The sequence below is a fragment of the Penaeus japonicus genome, unplaced genomic scaffold, assembly GCF_977035675.1.
Source record: "Penaeus japonicus unplaced genomic scaffold, GWHDUDI00000001_assembly GWHDUDI00000039, whole genome shotgun sequence".
Taxonomy (NCBI): Eukaryota; Metazoa; Arthropoda; class Malacostraca; order Decapoda; family Penaeidae; genus Penaeus; species Penaeus japonicus.
In genome coordinates, this window is record NW_028234441.1 from 2,727,079 (window position 1) to 2,742,078 (window position 15,000).

General features: G+C 46.4%; 1 protein-coding gene across 14 annotated transcripts in view; it reads right to left on the reverse strand.

The window, feature by feature from the left end:
• The window catches only part of LOC122246317 (one cut domain family member 2), a 274,011-nt gene that overhangs the window by 224,986 nt on the left and 34,025 nt on the right, over positions 1–15,000 (reverse strand). For 4 of the 14 annotated variants that reach the window (XM_086533403.1, XM_086533408.1, XM_086533406.1 and 1 more), the window contains exon 2: positions 853–894. The exons of the other annotated variants lie outside the window; for them this stretch is intronic. In XM_086533403.1, coding sequence (XP_086389529.1) covers positions 853–894 — 42 coding nt within the window. The remainder of the gene's footprint in view (positions 1–852; positions 895–15,000) is intronic. 14 annotated transcript variants of the gene reach the window in all.

The following is a 15,000-nucleotide window of genomic DNA, read 5'->3' on the forward strand; positions in this document are numbered from 1 at the left end:
CTTCTCCTGTCTCCCTTCTTCCCTCGTCCTCTCCTCCTATCTCCCTCCTTCCCTCGTCCTCTTTCCCTTAACTTGATAAGGTCGCCTCCTTCCTTCCTTCCCTTAACTAAGGAGATCTTGTAAGAAAAGGTCAAATCGTCGAGGGGAAAGAGGTCGCGGAAAAGGCACGTCTCTCTTTCCTCTTCCTCATCCACGTCTTCAATTTCCTCTCTTTTTTTCTTTCTTTCTTCCCATTTATCTCTTCCTCCAATTCATTTTACCTGTTGCCGTCACTGCTTCCTTCACCCTCCCCCTTCACCTTATAATGGCCTGTTCTGCCTCCTCTCCAGACTCTTCCTTCTACATCTTCTGACTTTCATTATCTTCCTCACCTTCTCTGCCTCCACTTCTACCTCCATCGCTCCTTCCTCCACCTTATCTCCTTCCTTCCTTCCTTCCATGTTCAACTCTTCTTTCATCCTCCATCGCTTCTTCCACCTTTTCCCCCTCCTCACCCTCCCCCTTCTCCTCGACCTCCTTCTACCCCCTTCTCCGCCGTATACCCCCCCATACCTCCCCCAACATCAGACCACCCTAAGAAAACGAGACAATTCCGCAACCACAACCAGGACACAACCACGACCCTCCGGAAAGGCGGAGAGCCAGACATCACATGGACTTGAGACGACGGGGGCGACCATCGCCAGAGCCTCAGAAACATGAAAATACAATAATAAAAATAACTAAAAGAAACACAGCCGTTGTAGCGTCATGGTTTCAGACACAATTCATCCGCGGGGCTATAATTTGCCTCCCAATAAATCCTTCGTCTATTGCATTCCACAGATGAGATATAGAAGCGCCATACTTTACCTGGCGGTCCGCACAGTTCGGGCATCGGGGGGGCAGCCATACCTGGAGGGGGGAGAGAGAGAAGGAGAGGTTAGGAACATGTGTGTGCTACTAGATATGCTTATATATATATATGCAAATATATAGTGTCATGCTTCTATGCCTTGTGTGGCCGGGCGAGCGCGCGAACCGTTCACGCACAGACACGCACACAATATATGCAATTGCGGTGCACAAGCCTCGCTAATAATTATAGATATTACCCTAACGCGCAGCAGACATAACTCATTACACGTACATTCGGGGATAGCCAATAGGGGATCGGTAAGGAACACATTTTTACGAGACTTACATAATGACCGGGAAGTGAGTTTGAAAATAGCTCGACCGATACTCACGGCCAGGCGGACTGGTGTCAATATTTTGTTCGGTATGACAATGGCACCGAGACTGGCCATGAACTATATCCTGCTTACCCCTTCCTCCCCCCCCCCTCCCCCATCCTCCACCCGATGCCATCCACCTTCGTCTCCTTCTTCGTCTCCTTTCTCTTTCCTTTCCACTTTCCCCTCTTGCTCAGTTCTTCTTATTTCGGACTTATTTCTTCCTACATCCTCTCCTCATACTTGAACCTCGCATCATTGCATCTTCCTCCTTGACCACCCCCACCCCCCTCCTGCCCTCCCCCTTACCATCATTTTATAAATCACTGCAATTTTCATTATCGTCTCCATTATCAACGTCACTATCATTATTACAATTTAATAGATCAGAAACACACTTCGGGACTGACGCGAGTGGAATGGCGATGACGTTGGTGAAATGCATTCAATTTCTGCGCGATATTCTTTAGCATTCACAGGTATTGCGGAGAAGCAGAGGGGGGGAGGGGGGGAGAAGTGAGGAGAGAGGAGAGGTGAGAGGGGCGATAGGAAGGGAAGAGGGGAGAGAGGAGAGGGGAAAGAGGAGAGATGAGAGAGGGTAGGGGAGAGGAGAAGAGGGGAGAGGGGAATAATGGGGAAAGGAGTAGAGAAAAAAGAATGGGACAAGAGGGGAGATGAGAGATAGGGAGGCGGGGGTGAAGAGGACAGACGGGTGTGGGCAGAGGGAAAAGGAAAGGAGGAGGGGAGAGAAGGGTGAGGAGAGGAAGAGGAGGAGAGAGGAGGAGTGACCAGAGGGGAGATGAGAAGAGGGAAGAATATGAAGGCGAAGGAATGAACAGGAGGAAGAAACAAAAGAAGCAAAAAGAGCGTGAGAAGATGAGGGGAGAAGAGAAAGAGAGAGAGAAGGGAAATAACCATCTGATTTACATATTACAAGGAGGTCACGTGACATGCCCCGCCCGACATGACCTCAGCGCATGACTCACTCAGAACCGAATGCATGACGGAAAAGAAAGAAAAACATGAAGAATTGCACAATGACATCATTAGAATTACCTCTGTCTCACACTCCCTCTTTTTATCAACCACCAAACCCCAAAGATCAGCCCAAAAGAAGGGGATAAGATAAATAAAAAAAAGGGAAAACTGACAAAGTAAGAAGGAGAAAGAAAGAAAGAAGGCAAAGAGACGGGAAAACGGTCGGGTATCGAGACCAATAGTCAGGAAGGATTAATAGAAGTGTGATGGAAGGGTGAGCCAGAGAATGGGACCTGGGGGTGGGGGTGAAGGGGTGGATATATGGGGGGGGGGTTGGAAGGCTTGCGGGGTTGTTGGGTTGACTTGGCTGGATCCGGGAGGGGAGGTATGGGGAGTGGCAGGGTTGACTCGTGAGGTTAAACGGGTTGATTAACACTGTCAGAAGTGGTTGTTTGAGGTTAGCACTCCTCTTAGGTTGATTGGGAAAGGTGTATCGTCAGAGGCTGACCAGAAGCGGACCTTTTTAAAAGGGATTAAGAAAACCTCGCAAAGGGTTATAAATCTTGCCTTAAACGTAGGGCAAGCAGGAGATTGGGAGGTCAGATGCCTTCGCGTCTCAGAGGGTGGTGGGGGGCTTAGCGAAGGGACGTTGGAGGAGGGGGGAGATTTGTGACTAGAGCCCCCTCCCCCCTCCCCCCCTTCCTCCTTCCCCATCGCCCCACCATCAACCCCTTCTCCATACCCTCACCCTCACCCCCATCCCCACCCCTCTTTCCCTTTGGCAGGCATTAGCGTCACCACCCCAGGGTCGCCTTGTGTCTTGCAGGCGCTATTATCCCTCGCCCCATCATGAGACCATTTATAACCCGCGCCCTCCTCTGCCCTCCCCCCTCTCCACCCCCCTCCCCCCCTTTCTCTCTCTTTCGCGCGCGCGCTTCCCTATCCACCCACAATCTTTCCTTTCATCCATTGCTTCTTCAATTCTAATCCCGGTCTCTCTCCCTCTCCCCCTCGTACCTAATCCTCCCCATCCGCCCCCCCTCCGACCCCCCTATCCCCCATTTCCCCGCCATAGACAACCCTTCCATCAGCTTCCATAATACACTATTGTGGCTAATGATGCAAGGGCACACACCCACTCTTATGACCGGGGGATATAGAGGTTAAAATCCCGCGCGGGCGTCGGGTCACGTTCAAGGGAGGGTGAGGGCGTGGGTGGGAGGGAGGGGAAAGGGAGGTCGTTCGGATCCCCCTCACCCTCTTTCCCCTCTCCCTACCCCCTTTCCCCTCGACGACTCGCCGCGACGGTCATTGTCGGCGAGTCGTGCCAGCGTCGACTAAAATCACCTGCTTGTAACCTTTGCCGAGAGGTCACAATGGCTTGACCCGCTTCAGTGACACGGCGGACACCCCCTCCCCCCCCTGCTCTCCCCCTTGTGATAGACACCCCCCCTCCCTCCCTCCCTCCCCACCCCGAGGCGCCTTTGTTTACCCCTTCCGCTCTGGGGGTAGTTTCCGATTACCCTCTAAGTGTTATGTACTAATCAGCAACGCATTCACATGTAAAAGAAGAGGAAGAAGGAGAAAAAAAACGAACTTAAAAGGCCCGGCGGTGAGATTCATGATCGCCACGTCTTGAGGAAAATAAATATCCCAGTTTAGCCTCGTGTGTAAGTATATATGTAGCCTATATGTATATGTATGCATGTATACATATAAGCGTACATCCATATTTGTATGTGTATGTGTGTATATGTGTGTATATGTGTGTATATGTGTGTGTGTGTGTGTGTGTGTGTGTGTGTGTGTGTGTGTGTGTGTGTGTGTGTGTGTGTGTGTGTGTGTGTGTGTGTGAAATTAATTTTAAACCCAAACGCAAAAATAATCAAACGATGATAAAAAGAGAAAAAAAAAACCTTGAACAATTATTTTTTCAAAAGCCAAAGTATGAAGATGGAAGCGCGGGCGACCAATCAAAAAACTTCCCGCTCAAAATGAGGTAACCAATGATACGCCGCCACGTCCCTTCAGGGTGTTGTCCGAAAGCTTGTTGACACTGACTTTAATCATGAGTTGTAAGCATTGGTATTCGAGTTTGCTAAATATTTATGGTCGAGGTCATTATATTTTCGGTACCAACACACGGAACTATCGACTGGGACCGACGATGTCGCTTGTAATAACGAGAGTAAATATATTTTTTCATAATCATCATTCTTTTTCCCACTTATCGAGGACATGCTGTTGTGTAAAAAAAAAATATAATTCATCTCTCATTATCATTTATCCTTATTTCTCCTCTTTCTACGTCTATTGAACACGCACGCACACTAACACACACACACACACACACACACACACACACACACACACACACACACACACACACACACACACACACACACACACTAATTAGGGGGGACGGTCCTCCCACACCCCTTCACGCTCCCCCCCCCCTCCCCCTTCGTCACAGCTTGGTGATTCATGTGAACTACACATCACCCTGTCTGTCCCCCTCCCTCCCCCCTTCCCCGGTGAGGTGACAGCTTCATCCATCCAGTCAGCCATCCATCAACCATCCATCAATCAAATTATCCATCTATTCAGATATCTAACCATCCGTGCAGAGAAAACGCCATTTTTACCGCAATCGCGAAGCTATCTCTCCCTCGATAAATCTCCGATCTCAAAGCTATCCTTCTGTGTGAACTGCGGTCGAAACGGCCCTCTATCCATGCACCTCTCTATTCCCTAAAATGAATCCATCCACCTCATCCAATCCACCCAATTAGCAATTCCAGTACAGTGCAATGTGCTGTGCAACACACCGCAACACCGAGAGAGTAGTGGCGGCTCTGTTGCAAGTCTGGCCTTCCCGCAGCGGGCCATAAAGCCTCACACCCCTTCAGTATAACCCTTAATAACTTTAAAGCAAAGCTTGCATTGCCGTAAAATCTCATAATTGTATATATAATTGCCCGATGTTTTTGTGAGGGTTACATCGCGATCACCGAAAATATTCTCATGCCCTTATGCGAGCAGGCTGTGCGGATTTGCAAGGGGGTCGGCTACACACGCACACACACACATGCGCCAACACACATACGCATATATACATATATATACGCTCGTATGTGTGTGTGTTGTGTGTTGTTTGTTGTGTCTGTATAGACAGATACAGATACAGACACATGCATGCATACATACATACATACATACATACATACATACATACATACACACACACACACACACACACACACACACACACACACACACACACACACACACACACACACACACACAACATGCACGCTTGCATGTGCGCACAAACAGCCGTATACACGCAAGACCAAACACACAAAAAAACACCCGCGACCACAAGTAAACACTTTCATTTTTACAAACATTTCCAACACCACAGAAACATAAATAATGCAATACAAAACATTTTTTTTCTTTTCTCTTTGCAAAAAAAACTAATGCTGAGACACGCAAACGAAAAAAAGATTTGCAACGAGAGAGGCGAGACAAAAATTAGCATTACAACAGCGTCAACAACCCGAGCTGTAAATATGTAAACAACAAACGAAAGAATAGGGAAATTTTGTAATAATCATCATTATTTTCTATATTTATACGTCCCATAGCTTCCCCCTTTCCTTCTGTGGCTGTTACTCAACGCAACTTTGCCAAGTTTCTCTGGTTTTTCTTTTCTTCCTCCCGCCGCTAGTCTCACAATGTTGTTCCAAATTATACATTAGACTCATAGCTGTGAGGAAAATATTATGTATATCAATCTGGTCCAGATTCGTTTTTTTATATATTTATAATTACCTACTATGTTTATCTATTTATGAGTGTGTGTATTTGTATCTCTCTCTCTCTCTCTCTCTCTCTCTCTCTCTCTCTCTCTCTCTCTCTCTCTCTCTCTCTCTCTCTCTCTCTCTCTCTCTCTCTCTTTCATACATACATACATATATATATATTATATATATATATATATATATATATATATATATATATATATATATATATATATATATATATATTATTATATATGTATGTATGTATGTATATAAAAGCGAAAACCCACAAAAGACAAAATGAACAAAGCCTAACGACGAAAGGTGTCATAGCTCATGCTTCAACAGCTCTGCCTGGAGAGTTAGTCACGAACCCCCAAAAGGAACGGGCGGGAAGCTTAATAAATAACCCCTTCTATACAGAGCATGACTTGCAATTTCAACCCCTCCACCCCACCCCCTTCCACGCACGCACGCACACATACAAACACACGAACACACAATAAAACATACGCATAAACATGCACACATAAATGCTCAGGTAAAAAAAACACACACACACACACACAAACAAACATATTCACACGTATGTACACATACTCATAGACATCAACCTCCAGAAGGCCTTCAACCCCCTCGACCACACACACACACACACAGAGCCTGGACGCCACCCCACACGCAGACAACCTTTCCCCCCCCCCCCCTCCACCCCCGCCACACAACCTCAGCCCTGCCAGACGTGAAATATTTCGCTTTCGCATGTTGGTAAGTCTAGACCCCCCCCCCACTCCCTCCTACCTTCTCCCCTAACAACCTCCAACTCCTGGGACAGCGACTGGTCACTCTTACCCCTTCCTCCTCTCTTCTCTTAATCTCTCTCTCTCTCTCTCTCTCTCTTTCTCTCTCTCTCTCTCTCTCTCTCTCTCTCTCTCGCTCTTTCTCTCTTCTCTCTCTTTCTCTTCTCTCTCTCTCTCTTCTCTCCCCTCTCTCCCTCTCTCTCTCTCTCTCTCTCTTTTTATTGGTCTCTCTCTCTCTCTCTCTCTCTCTCTCTCTCTCTCTCTCTCTCTCACTCTCTCTCACTCTCACTCTCACTCTCACTCTCTCTCTCTCTCTCTCTCTCTCTCTCTCTCCTGTACGACCACGTGACGCTCGCGGCCCGTGACACGTGCGTTACGTCGGCGGTACGAGGGGAATGGAGGGGAACTCCCAGCGTGCCCCCCTCCCCCGCCCCCGGCCCGTCTTTCCCCTCTCCCGCGCCCCCCCCCCCCCCCCGGTACAAAGGTGTTGCGACAGCGGAGTTATGTCACGAAAGCACACTCATACACACAGATAGATATAAACACAGATAGATAGATATGTACATTCATATATGTACACACAGATACACATAATATCCGTGCCTGTCACCCATGAATGACCAACCTGAGTCATCTAATCGCTTCATCTATTTCCCTCTCCGCCCACCCTAAACCGCCCGCCGCCCACTCTTCATTTCCACCCATACTTGTTTCATAATTCCCGTTTTTCTTTTTCAAGTTTATAAAAAAATCTGAAAATACAAAAAATAAGTAGATAGATAAATGAATAAAAAAATAGATAAATAAATAAATAGTAAAAAAATAGGGGAAAGTATCTTTTAAAAAATAAAACTCGAAAAATAAGGAGTACACATTAAAATCCCACTGACACACGGAACTCAATTTCAACTGCATGACCCGATCCTTCACGCCCTCACAGCCCGCGATTCGGCCGGGCGTTACGTCACGTTGCGAGCCGCCCTTGGCAGCCGCCGGGATCATTTCTTCCGAAGGACCGACCCTTCATCAGCGGGTCGGCGCCTCGCTCCTCTGCGCTCTACGGCAGGTGTGTCACCGATGCCCCCCCCTCCCCACCCCCTTCAAGGTGCCTCTTGTGGCCCCCCCCCCCCTAGGTGGATGCCTCTGCTTTCCCCCCCCCCCCCTTGGTGCTTGCCGTTGCCCCCCCCCCTCCCTCCCCTTTCCCCTTAAGTACCTACCGCTCTCCCCTCCCTTTCCCCTTCCCTCGCTCGGTGCCCCCCCTCCTCCTCATGGTACCTGGTGTTTGCCTCTTCTTTTTCTTTTTTCCTTTCCTTTCTCCTTAATGCTTTCTATTATTTGTATCACATTTTTATCCCTTATTATCATTTTCTTACAGTTATTCTGTTCTCTCTCTCTCTCTCTCTCTCTCTCTCTCTCTCTCTCTCTCTCTCTCTCTCTCTCTCTCTCTCTCTCTCTCTCTCTTTCTCTCTCTCTCTCTCTCTCTGCCAACGCCACCACGACCAACCTCTACTGCCTCCTTTAGTTCACACGAACAAACAACATTAAGAAGTCGTGATGTGGCAGAACACCTTCATGCCCCGAGACCGCGGAATGAGGTCATATCGCCGTTGCAAGAGCAGGCAAAATGAGCCTTACGGGCCCTTGCTCCACCTCCACGAAATAACTGCCTTCGTCACCTACTACAAGCCAAGATGTGGCCACTAACTACCTGCACTTGCATGCGATAACGACCCTTGTCTACGCCGTCGCTAAGGTCGTAAATCCCGCGGCAAGCAGGCCAGGGATAATAACTATAAAGAAGGCGTGATTAAGGGAAGTAGCACTCGTGTGTTTGGGGGGAACGCACTTCACTCTTCACCCTTCGTCCTCGTGGCGCCGAAGGGAAACACACTTCACCCTTCACCCTACTACTAAACGTGCATCTCCAAGGGAAACGCATATTTCTTTATCCACCCGAAATTCCGAGTCTCTAAGCGAATCGTAAAGTCATCCTAATACTCGAGTTTCAAAGGGAAATGCATGCTTGGCTCTTAAATCTCCAAGACATGTTTCCAAGGAGAGTGAGAGTGACACTTCACCCTTCATTCCTGCAGCTACATGCCTGAGAGCCCGCAGTACGTGTTGCACTCCTTAACAATGAGTTCACTGTAGAACTCAGGCTTCGAAAAAAATAAGTAATAAAAAAAAAATAAACATGACATATAAACTCATGAAAAGCCGCATGCTGCTGTAGTTCTTGTTACCACATACGAGAACTATGCCTTCGCCTTCTCTCAAACTCCTATCCCTGTTTCATAGTTGGCATCGAGGAAGCCAACTCATGAAGACATGCTTGCGGAAGCTTCATTGTAATCACTGCATGAATGTTCTTACCATCGCGATAAAAGGACGCATGACCCTCAACAGTGCCACCTATCCATGCGAATACCCTGAGCTAGAAAAGAGTCACCATGCCACGCGCGCCCACACTAGGCTGACACACCACACTCCACCGCGACACCATAACCACCAGGCACTGTATTCCTGCCCTCCGCGTTGCTGGTAACTGGCGCTCAGTCTCTGGGGGTCATTTTCACATTATTCCAACAATCACGACTCTTTTTTCTTTCTTGCTCTCTCTCTCTCTTTCTCTTAATAGTAAATGCAAGGAGTAAGAACGCACGCAATCCCTCCTCCCCCTCTTCCCACCTCCTCCCTCCCCCTGCTCCCCTCCCATCCCCCCCATCCCCACCTCTCCTCCCAACACCCCCCCCCCTCTCCCGTCTCGAGCAACCCCTTCCTCATACTTTTTCTTATGACTAATTCATCCATTTATTTGTATTGTATCTATCTATTGCTCTTTCTCCCCACTTATCATCTATATCAAGTTGCTGTTGTTGTTGTTGTTGTTGTTTTAGATGAGATTTTTCGTCTTGGCAAAATAACAAAAGAATAACAAATGCGATACATGCAACAAAGAGATACTGTGGCATAAACAATTGGATTGATGTATGAGGAGAGAGGGAGAGAGAAAGAGACAGTAATAAATGATAAATATGCAAATAAACAACACAGTAGTGTTAAAAATATCGAAATTATAAGGTCGATGATGATGATAATGATTATCATTATTATTACCGTTATTATAACAATAACAATAATGATAATAGTAATAATGAAAATAATAATAATGATAATAACGAAGACTATAATAATGATAATAATGTAATAATGACGATGACGACGACGACGATGATTGTGATGATAATGATGATGATGATAACAATAATAATAATGATAATGAGGATGATAATAATAATAATAATAATAATAATAATAGCAATGATTACAATAACAAGGAAAACACAATAAGAGAAAGCGAAATAGAGAGCGACATCCCCCTCCCCTCCTCCCTACCCCCCCCTTACTGTGACTGACGTGTTCAAGTGACTGATCGACGTGTGTGCGCGCGCGCGTGTGTGCGTATGTTCGTACTCCGTTCTTGATACCACCGTGCGTTGCCTCCACGCCTGATAACATGCTCATATGTGCTTGTCACCCCCATCCCCACCCCCGCCCTACCCCCGCCCTGCCCTACCCCCACTCTAGCGCCACACGCCCCCGCCCCCGCCCCTCCTCCTCCGCCTTCCTCCCTCACTCGACTCCTGCACATCTGCTTCCCCTCCGAACCCTTGCGCAAGGCATTTTTTTCTTCATTTGCGTACACTTGCTTCCCCTTACCTTGTCCTGCCCCCTTCCTCCCCCACACCTTCGGACCCTCCTCCCACCCCCCCTCCCCATCACCGCATACCCCTCCTACTGTTACCTCCTTCGAAGACCTCCTCTTCTTCGCCGTTCTCTTCCTCTTCTTCAACCCCCTTCCTCCTCCTATTCTTCTTTCCCTTCCTGTTCTTCTTCCCCTTCCTCCTCCTTTTCCTCTTCCCCCTCCTCCTTTTCTTCTTCTCCCCCCTCCACCTCTTCTTCTTCTTCTTCTTCTTCTTCTTCTTCTTCTTCTTCTCCTCCTCCTCCTCCTCCTTCCTCCTTCCTCCTTCCTCCTTCCTCTTTCCTCTTTCCTCTTTCCTCCTTCGTCCTTCCTCCTTCCTCCTCCTCCTCCTCCTCCTCCTCCTCCCCCTCCTCCCCCAATGTCGCCTTACACCGCTACAGAACAGCTGATACGGCCAGCCTTCACACTTTATAAATGTTATCTAATTACTGTAAGCGCCATGCATGCTTGTTCCTCAGCGCAGTCGAGTCAACGAAAGATTCTCGCTCTTTGTAACTGTCAAGTGTAAATAACCCGCGTCGATACCTAGGACAAATATACTCCCTACACACCAAAAAAAAAAAATTGATAAATGAATAAATATGCCAGTGAATGAATAAACAAATAAATCAAGGTATAGCATGGAATAAAATGCTCCGTTTTAAGAGCCGGATGTTTTGTTGTGAGGAGAACGAAGATGCGAGGATGGGGGGGGGGAGTGTGAAAGGTGTGTGAAGAGGGGGGGAGGGAGAGGTGTTAGATGGAAGGGGTGGGGGTATGAGGCACGTGCCCGGATCGAGATAACAATCGATAACAAAGATAACTGGTGAGAGTCCAAGGGAGGCCTGGGACGGGGACAGGGAGGGAGGGAGGGGGGAGGGTTGATAGATAGGCCTACGTGTTATAATTCTTGGCCTTGCCTTGCCCTCTCGCTGGCCTTGCATAATCAAGGTAGGAGAGGGAGGAATTAGCAAGAAAAAAAGGAAAAAAAAACGTGAGAGTAAAATCAAAGCAACCCCCCTTAAAAAATATATACATCTAAATCACAAAATCAAATCCATATGACCTTAGAAAGAATATATGATATATATATATATATATATATATATATATATATATATATATATATATATATATACATATATTTCAGAAAGATTCAAACAAACCAGATACCCCAAAACTCATAATAAAGCAAAGAGCCAATAATTAAACAGTAAAACGGGGCCAAAACAAGAGAGCAGAGCGAGAGGCGATCGGGCGGGCGGCTCCTGAGTGGGTCCAACGTAATTAGAGTCTATTTATATTAGTTCATTGTAATGAGTCGAACCATTAGTAATAATAATCTGCTGTGCCTGCTCGGGCTTGCTAATAATGAGCTATTTGTCTGCGTACACGTGTGTGCGTGTGTGGGGTTATGTGTACGTAAGTGCGTGTGTGTGTGGAGGCCTATGGGCGGAAGTGGTGGGGGTAAAGGGGGAAGGGGGAAGGGGTGGGGAGGGGAGGGGAAGGGGGAAGAGAGAGGGAGAAGGGAGGAGAGGGGAGGGGAGAGTGAAGGGGAAGGGGGAAGAGGGAGGGAGAAGGGAGGGGAGGAGAGGGGTGAGGGGGAAGAGAGAAGGGGGGAAAGAAAATATACATGTATATACCTTTGTTATATATTTGTGTGTATGTGTGTGTGTGTGTACGTGTGTGTGTCTGTATATGTATTTTCACGTTAGTGTTTGCGTCAGCAGGTGTGCATGTCCGTATATGTTGACCGCAAATGCCCATGCGGACGTGAATGTGTGCGTGAGTAGAAAGAAGTGCGTGTGCAAAAGAGCGGCCAAGTCAGTGCATGCATCTGACATCCGTCGAGCCAAGTATCACAGGCAACAGGTAGACTATCTTGATTCCTACTATTTTCACAACTCTCCTACAATCCCTTACGAGCGAATGACGACTATAGAACACACACACACACACACACACACACACACACACACACACACACACACACACACACACACACACACACACACACACACACACACACACACATAGATACTTGGCTGAAATTCAACCGGATATTTGATTTATTTGTTTATTTATTGTCGGGAGTGCATAAATATGAAGTACGACTCTTGGTTTAACAATGTGATTTGGAAAAGTGTGTTTAAAAGTATAATAAAAAACTAAATCATATTTTTAAAAAATAGGACAGTAATTGCCAGTAAATTTTATAAATAATCATACGTTTTGAGACATGGCATTGAAGATAATGACAATAAAAGGAACGGCTAATGATTATCTTTTGACGTCTTCAGGGATAATATTAACGATGATATCAATAATTGTTAATAGGCAGATGGTAACAAATGAACTTTAATCATATTTTATGTCATTATCATTATCAAATGTAGTTACCATCTTATCATCATTATTGTTCATCATTGCTGAGGCTATTAGTGTAGATGTTATTATCAACACAGTAATAAATAGCACAAATAGCAGTAAATAGCTAGTTGCGGTGCCCAATGAAAGCTATTATCAATACGACAATTGCCATCCTCAATATGAATTACAAAAATAATAAAAATAAATAATACTAAAATCATGATAAGTCATAGAGGTGAATCGAGACGCCTTTGGGGTCGTGGCGACAGCTTCGAACTGATTTCGGCCTTGGTTCTCGACCGCCAATTTCGGCCACTGGTCAAACAACTTCCTATTACGATAGCTATTGTTATCGCTTCGCAACGCGCGCTGATCCTGGTTAAATAGATTTCTATAAAGCTCATTAGAAATCCTGACATTCAATTTGTCTAGTCAGACCGTGGCATAAATTATCTAGAGAAAAAAAGTAATAATATTACGAAAATCCACCGATTCTCACCTTTACGGCACCCTGACGGAAAGGCGATTAAGAATCACCGGGTTTTAGGAGGAGAGGTCAAGCCCTTCCCGCCCTTATGGCAGAGGGTCACAAGGTCGTTGACGAATAAAGCTCTCGAGATTGGATCAGGCGACTGTCACATCCTTGTGTAAGGTGGCAATAAGGGTTATAATGAGTTAGCAAGGTGTACGGCTGGTCGGTGAATGAATAGTGGCGAGCAATAGGAGCGTTTAGTGTCAGGCTGGCAATAATTTACTGTCCCTTTGTGTAGCTGAGGCAATATTTATTGGTCAACATAGTGGATGTGTGTGTTGGCTTGTCCTCCCGAAGACTTACAAGACTTCACGTTATTAATTATTAACCTGCCGTAAATTCCCTCCTATTCAGGGCCTATACCACGGGGGTGGGGAGGGGGGAGGGGGAGGTATTACTAACTCACTCTTCTCTTGCATTTCCCCAAATTATCGCGAACATAAACTAACTCATAACCGTACGCTCCCTAACCTCCCCTCCTCCCTCCCCTCACCTCCCCTCTTCTCAGTGAGCGAATTGCTACCGGAGCGACAACACCCAAAACTAACACCATGACCAACTGTTAACTAATGAAATTATAAATCTTGACAGTAGAAAATAATCAGTTATCGTGAGTATAAGCATCTGACCATTAACCATCACTACCAAAAAACGACAAAAATACCAACACGCGTTTCCACCAATGACCCTACCAACTACAACGCCAGCAAGCGGCGTGCACAATCATGACAGTTAGTTGTTGGTCCGGCCGCTAGATGGCATTCGTCGCCGCTGTCCGTAGTTGCCGCCGCGGCCGCCAGAGGGGAACGTTTGACAAACAAAATAATGTCGTCTTGCGTCACGTCTTGGCCAAACAAAAGGCACCCGTTTTAAGTCCTTTAGCTACTTCGCGGTCGATATCAATTTATCCGGTCGTTCATATTAACCGGAGGTATTATCCTCACAGGCGCTGTGCATACATTAATGTTTGCTATGTCTAATTTATGATAGTAATAATCACTTTACATGTATGGCTGAACAAGTCCGAATTGTTTTATTGTGTGTGTATGTGTGTGTGTGTGTGTGTGTGTGTGTGTGTGTGTGTGTGTGTGTGTGTGTGTGTGTGTGTGTGTGTGTGTGTGTGTGTGTGTGTGTGTGTGTGTGTGTGTGTGTATGTGTATGTTTGCATGTGTGTGTGTGTGTGTGTGTGTGTTTGAAAGAAAAAAGGGGAACGGAATTTTAACCGCAGCGAGTAGCAAGTCGAGGGGAGATGTCAGTGCGCGCGCGCGTGAGAGAGTTCGCAGTTATAGCGGGGAGGAGGGGGGGTGTACAGGTGGTGATGCCCCAGCTGGCGCCCGCATGCTGGGGGATGGGGGGGCGGAGGGGGTCATCTGAGGTCAGATGTAAAGGTACAAAAAGGGGGGGGGGAGGCAAGTGAAAAGAGCATTATATACACGCTCATAATAAATATATATAAAAATGAATATATATATACATATATATATATATATATATATATATATATATATATATATATATATATATATGCACATATATATCACACACACACACACACACA